Source organism: Morus notabilis, unplaced genomic scaffold (genome assembly GCF_000414095.1).
Source record: "Morus notabilis unplaced genomic scaffold, ASM41409v2 Scaffold1303, whole genome shotgun sequence".
Taxonomy (NCBI): Eukaryota; Viridiplantae; Streptophyta; class Magnoliopsida; order Rosales; family Moraceae; genus Morus; species Morus notabilis.
In genome coordinates this window covers 637,055-650,301 of record NW_010365936.1, presented here as the reverse complement: position 1 = coordinate 650,301, position 13,247 = coordinate 637,055, and the positions used below count along the sequence as shown (strand labels likewise).

At 33.1% G+C, this 13,247-nt stretch overlaps 1 protein-coding gene across 1 annotated transcript; it reads left to right on the top strand.

Moving 5' to 3' along the window:
- Positions 1-391: 391 nt before the first annotated feature.
- LOC21402573 (eukaryotic translation initiation factor 5B) lies at positions 392-7,584 on the top strand. Its single transcript, XM_024172681.1, is given in 15 exon segments — positions 392-419; positions 3,315-3,337; positions 3,456-4,077; positions 4,141-4,535; positions 4,628-4,735; positions 4,845-4,945; positions 5,068-5,161; positions 5,268-5,378; positions 5,463-5,528; positions 5,756-5,815; positions 6,305-6,871; positions 7,030-7,152; positions 7,273-7,323; positions 7,325-7,396; positions 7,519-7,584. Coding segments are annotated over 15 exon segments (2,487 nt in total).
- Positions 7,585-13,247: the final 5,663 nt, after the last annotated feature.

The following is a 13,247-nucleotide window of genomic DNA, read 5'->3' as shown; positions in this document are numbered from 1 at the left end:
AACAAACACGCACTACATGTTTGTAGTATAGAACTACGGCATGTCATGTTATCTAAGGCATTAAAACCCTAAGGGAAAAGAAACAAATACCCCTCTTAAAATGTATGGATATGAATTTTTATCATTTATTTTTAATTAATACCTTTATGATCAAACAACTATATTTATCAAAATGATATTAATTAAGAGTGAGGGAAAAAAATCAGACTCATGCACTCTAATAGTAAGTTTAACAATTTTTTCTTTGTATAAATAAAACTAAAAAATTTTATTTTAAAAAAAAATGTTACAAAATAAGAAAAGAAAAGGACAAAGTAAAAAAAAAAAAAAAACAATAATAATGTTGCCGCATTAGGTTCCTACTCAATAATAGGATTTTGGGTCACGGAGCATGGGGTACTTCACGGGGTACTTCACAGGTAAGGTATACACTCTATTATTGATGGTGTTTACTGTTTAGTACTAGTCCAAACATTTTTCAAAATGGTAATATTTATTACAGTGAATTTTATATCTTGTTACTTGTTATAATTATACAATTATCTGAAAGCTGCTATTGGCTAGGGTTTCTTTTGATTTGTAGGGTTTGTGGGAGAAGGGAATCAACAACGTAAAATCCTTTATTAAAAAATATATATATACTCAAGAGTCACCCAAAACTATTTTAGAATTTGCTTTCAAGAAAACTATTTTAGAATTATTTTCCCCACATTAAACCCCTTATTCTTATTTCCTATGCACATAATGTACAAAAAGGGAGAATGGAGTAAATAGAAGTTATTGTAAATAATTAATGTAAATAGTAAATTTTTAAAGTATTTGAAGTAAATGGTAGTAAATTAAAATTTTAAGTTGTAAAAAAAAATTTTTACGAGTCGTAAATAGAAAATTCACGTGGTAAAAAAAATCTTTTCATGAGTTATAAATAGAAAATTTACATGGTAAAAAAATCCTTTACCTAACAGATAAATAGAAAATTTACCTGATAAAGAAATCTTTTACCTACTATTTACTTCAAGTATTTAGAGTCGTAAATAGAAAATTCACGTGGTAAAAAATCTTTTTATGAGTAATAAATAGAATATTTACATGATAAAAAAATCTTTTACTTACTATTTATTTCAAATATTTTAAAATTTACTATTTATTTAATTTAATTTCGTAAAAATGTTATCTACTACAATATATGTATACAAAAATTTAAGAAAGGAGATTAAATGAGACGTTTTCAAGGAGAAGAAAACTTACAATTGCAAGTCCACGGAGCCGAGAATTTTCTAAATTTGACCCCAAAAAAATTACTGCTTTAAAGTGTTAATTATTTATAAGAAATAGAATATCCCTATTTTCCAGCAAAAAATAAAAACTATAAAATAGAATCTCTAGCATTATTATTATTAAAAAAAAAAGCACTATCTAAAATCACCAATTCTTCCTTATAATTAGGAAAATATATAAATAAATAAGAAACGTACGTTTCTTGAAGCGCAATAAAAGAATATCTCGTTAGGGCTCGGGTGTTCAAATTTCTACCTTCTCTCCCCATATTGTCATCTGTCCCCATCATCCAGTACTACTGCCACGGTGCCACCGCCCACCGCCGACGAAAAGTAACCTCCATCTCTTTTTTTGTTTGATCGCTTTTTCTTTTGTATTAATTTTTTTTTCTTTTGACTTTCTGCACTCTTCTAAGCATGCATGAGAATTCATGACCTATTTTTAAGGTTTTCTTGCAACTTTCTCGGGAGACCAACAACCTTATAATCAATCTTTTCATCTCAACCTTTCTTGAAGAAACCAGGTCCAAAGTGCAACTGGAATTCTTGAGCTTATGATCAGAATACTATAATTAGTTTTTTCTTTCTTAGTCATGTAATAATGCAATTGCTACGTATAAAAAAGATGGCATACGGTTAATCTCTTTAATTTCGGATCCATATATTTAACTACATTGAGTTGGGTTCAGTTTCTACATATAATTATCACACTTTTCTTTTCATATTGATGTTTTGCTCTCTCTTCTATTTCCTATTTTATTATTATTTTGATCTTTTTTATCTTTCACAAAGAGAAACATGTTTTTTTTTTTTTTTTTAATCAATGTGTTAGTGTTCAGGTTATGTAAGAGGTTTGACATGAAATTAACAACTGTGATATCTTTCCCTCTTCTACTCTTCTTCGTCTTCGCAATTCATAGAGGTTAGGGCAAAACCATATTCTGCAAAACCCTCACTGATCTCAACAGCCATACTTCGACGACAAGCTTCTGTTCTCCTCCGCCCACAGTTTCCAGATTAGGGTTTGGATTCCGTTGGATTTGACTGCTTTCTTTTTGTATGGTCTGTTGAGAATTCGATTTTGCTTTTTGTTAATGAAATTAAAGAGAAGCTCACATAGCTCACATTGTCTAGGTCTTCAGAATATTTCGATTCTTGATTTGGTTTCTTTGAAATTTTGTGAAATTACCGCGATAGTTTTCATCTTTGATGGTTTTGGTTATGGATTTACTTGTTCATTGGAATTTTACGGGTTCACTGATTTGCTTATGGATAGGAGTTTTCAATCCATTGCTTGAGGGTTTTAACTCGAGATTTAAACTCGAACATGTACTTGTCTGGTTGGAAGTTTTAACTTTCCGTTGTATTTTGGGGCTATTGTTGTTTTCTTAGAAATTGCCAAACAGTGCTTGTATTAGTATGCAAGTATTTGTTCACGTACGACTTTGTGCTTCCTGAAAATGGATTTAGTTGATTTTGTTTAGTCGTTCTTTGTGGATGATCTTCTCTAATTAATTATTATGACTCTTAACTTATTTCGATTGTGTTTTCCTATTATCTATCCTTTTAGTTTTCATCTGTATCTTGCTAAAAGTCTTTTTGCAAAATTTTGTTTCCTTACTTTTATGTGTTGTATCTTTTTGACAATTTGAATTTGGGTCAATATTTTTCTAGACATTTCATGATTGATTGAAGAGTATGATTGTGTGTAAAATATTACATCCAAGTTTCAGAATCTGAACTATCTAGTGGTTTATGTAGTTTATGTATTTTAATCCTTCCTTTACTTCCTCCTTCAACCACATTGTTTCAACTAAGGTTGAATACAGGCTCATCAATGTTGGGTTTTGACCTCGTTTGACACCAATTATATACGTTGGGAATCTTTTTCTTCACTTAAGATAATTCATCATTCTGATTTTCTTTTCATTTCAGTATTTTAAATTATCTACAGTTTTACTTATTATTCTTCCTAATTTCGGAAGTCTATATGTTGGTAATTTTGTATTCTCATTTTTCTCTATCTTTATTGATCAGGGATTCAGGGGAATCTAGCAGGAGTAAGCATCTTAATTTCAATGGTGTGTTATTAACTTCCAATAGTCTTCCTCTTTTGGATTTATTATTATTATTATTATTTTTTTGTTATTAAATGACATTTAATTATCATGATTGCAGGATCAGGAACAAGTACTTGTAGAGTCAGCTGCGGCGAAGAAGAGGACAAAGAAGAAGGAGAAGGAAAAGGAGAAGAAGAAGGCCGAAAAATGTGATGAAAAGAAAACTGAATCAACAACGAAGAGCGAAAAGAATGAAGTGAATGACAAAGTAAATAAAGTGGAGGGCAGCAAGAAGGTGCCGAAGCATGTTAGGATGATACAAGAGGAGCTAGCAAGGCGAAAAGAAGCGGAAGAGAAGGAGAAAAGGGAAGAGGAGGAGAGGTTGAGAAGAGAGGAAGAGGAGAGGCAAAAGCAGGAAGAACTTGAGAGGGAGGCAGAAGAGGCGAGGCGAAGGAAAAAAGAAAGGGAAAAGGAGAAGCTGCAGAAGAAGAGACAGGAAGGCAAGCTCCTATCCGCGAAGCAGAAGGAGGAAGCCCGCAGGCTTGAGGCGATGAGAAAACAAATACTTGCTAATGCAGAAAGGGATTTGCCCTTGTACCAGAAAAAGATCAAGCCAAAACCAAGTCTCTGTCAGGAAAATAATTCGTCTCCTGCTAAGATGGATTTAGTTGAATCAAAGAAAGCTGGAGAAAATAAAGTTGTTCCTGATTCTAATCCAATAAAAACTCAAGAAGACGAAAGTAAGAGAAAGCTTGTTGAAGTTGAAGTTGCTGACAGGAATAGGACAAAGGATGTCAGCGAAGAGAGCCTTCGGTCGCCAATCTGCTGCATAATGGGGCACGTCGACGCGGGGAAGACCAAGCTGTTGGATCGGATCCGCGGCACGAATCTTCAGGAAGGTGAGGCAGGTGGGATTACTCAACAAATTGGTGCAACATATTTTCCTGCAGAGAACATACGTGAAAGAACGAAGGAGATAATTAGTCATGTTGATCATGCTAAGCTGAAGGTGCCAGGGCTGCTGGTTATTGATACTCCGGGACATGAATCATTCTCTAAATTAAGATCGCATGGTTCAGATTTATGTGACATTGCAATTTTGGTGGTTGATATAATGCATGGCTTAGAGCGCCAAACTATAGAGTCACTCAATCTTCTCAAAATGAGGAACACAGATTTCATTGTTGCACTAAATAAGGTGAGCATTATAGTTTTATTAGGTTTTTTTTTTTTTTTTTCCTTCACTCTTAGCATTGAGATTTTGATTTTCTAATTAAAAAAAAAAATCAGGTAGACAGACTTTATGGATGGAAAACGTGCCGTCATACTCAAATGAAGGAGGCGATTGAGCAACAATCTAAGGATGTGAGAAATGAGTTTAGAATGAGACTCGACCAGGTTATAATATGCACTCAAACTAATCCTTTTTTTTTTTTCTTTTCTTTTCTGTTTTTTTTCCTGTTTGGTTGTCCTAATCAAATATTCGAATTTTGTTTTTGTTCATCAGATCATCACTCAGTTCAAGGAGCAGGGGCTAAATACTGACCTGTACTACTCTAAAGGAAATATTAGGGAGAGATATAGTATTGTACCTACAAGCGCCATTACGTATGACTCATTGACTCTATGCTTTTATCTGCAAAATTTTATCTTTTCACGCTAGATATTAATATGATAAATTCTGTGTTTATGGCTATATATGTGTGTACATATATATATATATATATCAGTGGTGAAGGCATTCCAGAACTATTATGGCTAATATTGGCTCAGTGGACTCGAAAAAACAAGGTTGAGAAACCTACATACAGTGACCAAGTGCAGGTTTGCTTCTTTAGTTTTCACTCTCTTTTCTATAACTTATACTACGATCTTCAGCCAGTTGAAACTAGAAATTTATGTCTGATTGGGAGCTTGTTCTGTTGCAGAGTGTACGGTATTGGAGGTCGAGGTTGTCGAGGGCCTCGGTACAACTATCGATGTCGTATTGGTTAATGGAGTGCTTCATGGAGGAGATAGAATAGTTGTATGTGGCAAACAGGTATAATTAGCACGTCCCAAACCTCTTTCCAAATGAATTTTGTTTTGAATTGAAAAAGTTACTGATACATATTTTCTTTTGAAGGGACCAATTGTTACTACTATTCGATCCTTGTTAACACCCCATCCCATGAAAGAACTCCGAGTTGAGGTAATTTGAAACGTAGATATCTTTTCTTCATGTTTTTTTTTTTTTTTTTACCCCCCTTCTTTCTTTATCTCACAAGTGCAACATCATGATTGAAAATAGTCCATTCATTTGTACAAACAAGCAGATCTCAGAATAGTGCATTTGTCACTTCTGATCATTGTTGGAGCTCTAAAACTAAGCAATGAATTACATTAAATGATGATTCTGTTGTGTAAATTTCATGTCAGGGAACATACTTGCATCATAAAGAAATCAAGGCTGTTCAGGGTATTAAAATCACGGCGCAGGTGATTATACCATATTGAACTTGAGGCTGATCTTAATCTTCTGTTGTATTTTGAAATTCCTTTCAGTGGTAGCGGAGCCCACATTATGTTGAGTGGGGGCACAATTATAATTCCAAAAATTGTGTAAATAACACTTTTATGAAACTAAACTAAGTAAGTAGTATATTTTAAAATATTTAAAGTAAATAGCATAAAAAAAAATTTTATCAAGTAAATTTTCCATTTACCGCTAGTAAAAAGATTTTTTACCGGGTAAATTTTTAATTTTCTACTATTTACTTTAAATAATTTTAAATTTTCCTATTTATTTCAATTGTTTAGGTTCAATAAAGTATTATATCTAGTTTTTTTTTCAAAGTGCCCCGCTGAAAAAGGTTCTGGCTACGCCACTGCGGCTTTCATATTCATACTGATAAAAATATTTGTGGGTTAGCTCACTCGTGATTTTAGATTTCTTGATTTTTGTTTTGTGTCGAATATATCGCGCAGGGGCTTGAACATGCTAGCACTGCAACTGGTTTGTATGTGGTGCGGCCACAGGATGACTTGGAAGAAATCGAGGAAAAAGCAATGGAAGATCATATGAAGTCGGTCATGAGCAGGAGTACTGAGAAGAGTGGTGGTGAGGGAGTTTGTGTACAAGCATCCACTCTAGGCTCCTCGGAAGCTTTGCTAGACTTTCTGAAGACCCCAGAAGTCAACATTCCTGTTAGTTGAACAAGCATAGGCCCTGTACATAAGAAGGATGTGATCAAGGCCAGTCTCATGTTAGAAAAGAAAAAGGAGTTCGCCGCGATTTTAGCGTTCGATGTCAAGGTGGCGCCGGAGGCTCGGGAACTTGCAGATGAGTTGGGGGTGAAGATCTTCACGGCTGATGTTATATACCACTTATTTCATAAGTTCAAGGCCTACATTGACAATCTCAAAGAGGGAAAGAAGAAGGAAGCAGCTGATGAAGCGGTTTTCCCATGTATTCTCAAGATTTTGGCTAATAAAATCTTCAATAAGAAGGATCCTATTATCTTGGGAGTTGAAGTTCTTCAAGGCATTGCTAAGGTACTGCCATTTACTTTTGAAATACAATATCGCTGTAATACTGGTTTTGCAGCGTAACGGTAAATTCACACCTGACTCTAGCTTATTAAGATGCAAAAGCTCGTGAATAAGACCCGATCCCTTTGTACTATGGACCTTAATAATTGCTTTCTTTGTAGGTTGGAACTCCAATTTGTATGCCTGAAAAGGACTTCATTGATATTGGCCGCATTGTCTCAATCAACAATAGTGATAGAAAATCTGTTAATTCAGCCAATAAAGGTCAAGAAGTAACCATTAAGGTAGGAAAGCACTATAACTAAATGCTTGTATAATATTTTGTTACTATACTTGCTAGTTTTAATTTTTCCTAATTTGTTAAGCTGTCACCTATCAAACAATTGGACCTTGTGGTTTTGCAGATAGTTGGCACCAATCCTGAGGAACAGAAGAAAATCTATGGAAGGCATTAATTTTAAGGATGATGATAAACTTATCAGCCGTATTTCAAGAAGGTCCATTGATATGCTTAAAGCTAATTACTTGGTAAGTTTACAATTTCCCAATCCCCTTTTTCTTTTCTTTTTTTTCTTTTTTTTTTAATTGTTCCTTTATGGGATGATGGTTCGTACTTTGGTTGGTAACTAATTTGACTTCAAATTATCCAGGGTGATGTATCACGGGAGGAGTGGGAGTTAGTCAGGAGATTAAAAAGAGTTTTCAAGATACTATGAAAACACCTTTTTTTATTATTTTTTCTTTTTGCTTCACCAATGTTATAGCTTGCAGATTGAAAGGAATATTGTATAGTGAACCTCAGATAATGTTGGCATGACATAAACAAAAAGATATCATTTTTCATATTGATTAGTCCTTATAACGGTTTTTTTTTTTTACTAATTGCCTTTTGTTGGCTGTCGTTTTTTGCTTTTTTACTCACCTTTAAGAGACAGCATTGCTTCCCACAAACGACATGCCGATTTGAGGATGGACAATGTGACATTTTCTTAACTACCTATACAGTCATGATTTTCAAAGATCCAAAGTACTAAGCCAAGAAAAAGGAACAGCTTTATACAGTAGGGTGCATTTTAGGGTAGTTCGTATTTCTAAACGTTGAATTCAATTAAAAATCATATTAAATTAAAAAATACATATACGAAAAACTAGCAGAGAACTCAGAACGAAGAAAAAAGGCAAAAATAAAATTATGTTTCAAGGTTAGGCCTACAAAAGAAAATGAAGGTAAAATAACTCAACATTATTCTTTCAAGATGTAATTGGCTCGCAAAAATGGAAGACTCACTAGAATATCTAAAGTCCCGTTTGTTTTACTAATTTGAGTTTAGAATTCGAGTTTTGCTACAGTAAAAAGCTCTCAGAAACAGTTACATCTAACTTTTTTGTTACAGTAAAAACTGTCACATAAAATCACATCTCAACTCAAATTAAAAATTCAAATCAACGAATTAAACGGACTATTTCATCTCTCACTGTGAAAATTAACCGTAGTCTCTGCTCATTTGTGAGTTGGGAGATGGGAATGAGATCCACAAAATCGAGAAAGATTACGGGTTATTTTACTTTTTTAGAAAGTATATATATATATATATATATATAGCTTAAAAATATTTTCCTTTCCATTTTAACTTTTTCAGCTTTTATTAAATGATAAATTACAGCTTTTTGCTAACTGTTCATCTTGTTTTTCGCCCCTTCCTCATTGGGATGCTAGTGTAAATTCTTCTACCAATGAGATTCTTGGTCAAGTTGGTCTTTTCGTCTTTCGTTATGAAGACTAAAAGGCAAGTACGCCATAACAGGAATTCTGGATAGCCGCGCATTGGATGCTGACGACCATCACGATGGATTCCATTGTAGGAAAACATACACCTCACGAATCTCATAAATTTGGAAAGACACAAACACAGAGATGAGTACTCATGAATAAAAGTGGTACAAAACTGTACAAACCAGAATTGAGGGACTGTGATGTAATAAACTGAAATAGAATGGGCAATGCAAGTCAGCAAATAGGAAACACATATCTAGTCACATTCCTGCAAAAACACTTTTCTTAGCCAAACTCATCACATGCAGAGCCGACCACCCCAATGCAAACCCGGAATATGGCATCTCATAGGAGAACTAAACAACAGTAGCATTTTATATATGATTTTTTTTTGGGTTAATCATCTAGGTGACGTTTGTTTTAAGATTCTGTCTGATTTAGGATCATGATTCTTAGTTCTACTACAGTGTTTTTCTCTCATAAAAAATTTAAATTTTAAAAATCAGAATCATAAATCGTGATTTTGAACCTATAAACTAAACGTCACCTTAATATTTCGGGATAGCTTGGGAGCACCTGAACTAATCTAATGGGATAAATGCACAGTGCCTTCAGAAAATTCACTACGCGGATTAGATAATTTTATAAGAGAAAACACCATAAAAGTTCTTACAAGAGAGAGAGCAAGGTCTCATTGGAGGGAGTTTCATCCAAGAGGATTCGAACCTTAGACTTGGGATGGAGCATACCTACAAGACCAAAGTTTTTATCCCTTGAGATTTGTGACGTAAATCTTACTAGTTGTGGTCATTATAATTTTTTTTTTTTTTTTAAAATGCTATCTAATATATTTTTTTTCAAAATAACAAGGTCAAATGTTTCCTAAAAAAATAAATAAATAAATCCAATGGTCTAGAATTGATGATCGTGGCAATGCTTTACATCTTATTAATTGTGGTGATCGTTTAAAAGAAAAAAAAATGCTATCTAATCTTTAATTCAAAACCGAAACAAGATCCAATGGTCTAGAATTGGTGATCATTAGGGCTGCTTTAAATCTTATTAGTTGTGGGTTATCATCATGTTAAAAGAAAAAATGCAATCTAATCTTTAATTCAAAATCGAAACAAGATCCAAGGGCTTATAATTGACTATCGTTGTGGTGCTTGTGATAGTGTGTGGCACCCAAATTACGTAACCTATAAGTGAGTGTGAGCAGTGAGAGAGAGAGAGAGAGAGAGAGGGAAAATCCAAGAAAAGGAAAAGGAAAGAGCATGAGAAAATGTGGAGTATGTCGTACTATCCACATGAAGGCTGCAAAACCAGGCAGGCAAACAGCACCCATCGTCAGAACCAAAGCACATGCCCCTTGCCAGTGCTTTCCATTATCAATCCCACGCACAACATTACTACAATTTGCCATTTTTACCTCTCTCTCTCTCTCTCTCTCTCTCTCTCTCTCTCTCTCTCTACAGCTTGGATAATTGCTTGTCTTCTCCTCAAGGCAATCCATTGACGACTTTTTTTTTTTTTTTTTTCACTCCCTTTGACTCGACTTTTCATGTGCCCATGTGAGTGAAGATCTCAACGACAACATGGTTTAGCAGTTTTCTTTTGCTAAAAAACACACACAAAAGGGTTCAAACTTGAACCACCCGTTCACTTCGCCGATTTGAGTTTAGAATTCGAGTTTTGTTACAGTAAAAAGCTCTAAAAAACAGTTACATCTAACTTTTTTGCTACAGTAAAAAACTCTCACATAACATCACATCTTAACTCGAATCAGTGAACTAAACGGGCCTTAAATAAAATCTTCGTTAACTATGACTATGACTATGAGAGTCCCACAGGCCACAAATATACCTCATCCGCGGAGGGGGAGAAAAAATATACATGTACTGTTCCAATAAGCTAAATTATTACTTGAGTTGACAAACACAAAATTGATTATATGCTACTTTATGACATAATGTAGGGTAGATATGAACTAACCACAACAGTCACTAATAGTCAACATTTTTCCATTGAATTTCAAAGCAGGAATTTGAATTCTGCATCTTATCATTAATCAACAAATTTTAATTATTTATTTAGTTTTAATTTAGCTTTATTATGTTGCGTTCTGTTGATTCTTTAATTTATAGACAATTGTTGACTGAGAAGAGGTCATGAAATTAGAGAACTTAAGCATTTGTTGGCATTCACGTTTGAATATGAATTATATATTGATCAGCGTGTTTTTTTTTTTTTTAATGATTCCTTCTGACCGAATTAGAAAAGTACTCATGCAAAGTAGTGATTAATTAGATGTTCTTTCTAATGGAAGAGAACAAGTTTTAAAAAGCTCCTTACACGTTAAATTACATTATTATGTGCACAAAAGGGTTGCTTTATTTAGGCCAAAGCGTATTACACGCATGAGAAGTCTATGTCCACAAAGGCACTTTGGTCTAATTAGTCTTTTAAATCACTTGTCCGCCCCTAATTTAATTGGCAAAATCATCTTTAATGTACTGCTTTTCTCCTTCGAAAGCCACACTCCAAAAGGCACAAGAACCATTAAAAAAAAAAAAAACGCACAAGAAGGGTGTGAAATAGGCCGACCAAATGGCATATTAACAACTGTTATTGCCCATTCCCACTAATTAATAATAGCTTTCTTTTGATAGCCTGCTTGGACTTTGACCTTGTATTGTATTTTGCAAAGGTGGGTATTAACTAGGCGACTTTCATCTTTTGTCTAAGATTGATATTAACAAATCATATTATTGATTTTAAACATTGAAATATATCCAAATTAATTAGTAAACATTTTAATTTTTAAAAAAAACGTTATATAATTAATTGGTAAAATATTATTTGAGACATAAAAAATTAGCAGATGATCTTAGTCCGATATTAGATCATGCGAATGTTCTATTCGTATATGAAACATATATCAACTTTTATTAGGTTTTAGTTGATTTAAAGAAAAATTCTCTTTCTTTTTAACAACAATTAATGGCAATTATATACCAAACTCTCAAGTCTCTAAGTGCAAAAGACCACTATAGGAGTTGTGCTAGCTTATGGCCACAACGCCAAAAAAATAAAATAAAAAAATAAAAAAGGGAAACATTATGGGCTCGTTCATTTCACCGATTCGAGTTTTTAATTTTAAGTTTTTACAGTAAAAAGTTCTTAGAAAATGTCATATCTAATTTTTTCTGTTGCAGTGAAAAGCTCTCAAAAAATGTAACATTTCAGCTCGAATTGAAAACTCGAATTCATGAAGGGAACGAGAAATAAATCAACTCTCAAGGGCGGGGAAAGATTTTAGATATCTAATGATAACAATTTTCTTTTTTTAAAAAAGTCTAAATAAATCAGATTTAGATTAGTTGTCGTTTTCAACTCTTTTTTGAATGGACGGAAAGATCTTTTTAAGGTGGTGTCCCTTTCGTCTATTGTGTTTGTGTTTGTTGTTTTGGACTCGGCAACTTATCTAATCTCAGGCTGCCCTTGCTTATAGTTATACTAGCCGTCAAGAAGCTGACAAAACAATTAAGAGAAAAAAAAACAGATGGCAGAGAAAATGGTGGTAACATAAAAGAAATATTTTTTATGGAATATATAGAAATCTAAACAAATTAATTAATTCTCTAAAATGAAAAAAAAAATAAAAAAAAGAGAGAGAGAGAGAGAGAGAGAGAGAGACAAGGGGAAAAAGGACAGGTTTGACCGTTCTCTTCGAGAGTCCAAAGCGGTTTGTGTGGTAGCGACAGTAATGATTCGGTTTCAGGGTTTTAATTATATCCGGTGGAGATCTAATTAGTAATTAATTACCCCCCAATAATCCCATTATTCTCTCTCTCTAATCTCCATTATTCTCTCTCTCTAATCTCCATTATCCCATTTGACCATTATAGACGCCGCTTACATCGCTTGTCACTACTGGTCCTCTCTCTTCTTTCCTCCAATCATCGTTATTCTTCCCATGTGTTTTAAATTTTAACATTTTTCTACAAAATAATGATTTTAATTTATAATTTTATTTATAACTTGAACAAAATTCTGCAACTTCGAATGGGCTGTCTCTCTGTTTCTGCTGTTCACTCGCTATCAAAAGACAATAATGCCCTTTTGAGTATATAAATTATTTCTTCTTCTTCTTTCTTTTTTTTTAAATTGTCCTAATGATTTAATTAGAATTTAATTTTTTTAAGCTTTAATTATTAACTAAATCATTAATTATTTTAATTAAAAATATATGTCTCGTTCACTTCGTGGATTCGAGTTGAGATGTGACATTTTCTGAGAGATTTTCACTGTAGCAGAAAAAGTTAGATGTGACATTTTCTGATGACTTTTTATTGTAAAAACCTAAAACTGAAAACTTAAATCGGTGAAATGAACGAAGTTATAAAATACCTAGTATGGTTGTAGTTACTCTTAATTTTTCTCAATTTCAACTATTAGTTAAATGATTCCCTATTTTAAAAATTCAATTCATACTAGTTAAATATAACTAGCAAGAATCAGTTAACTATTTGATTTTTGTATTATTTTATTCTTTTAAATCATAATAAATGTAAAAAATTTTCTAAATTCAAAAAAGTTATTTAT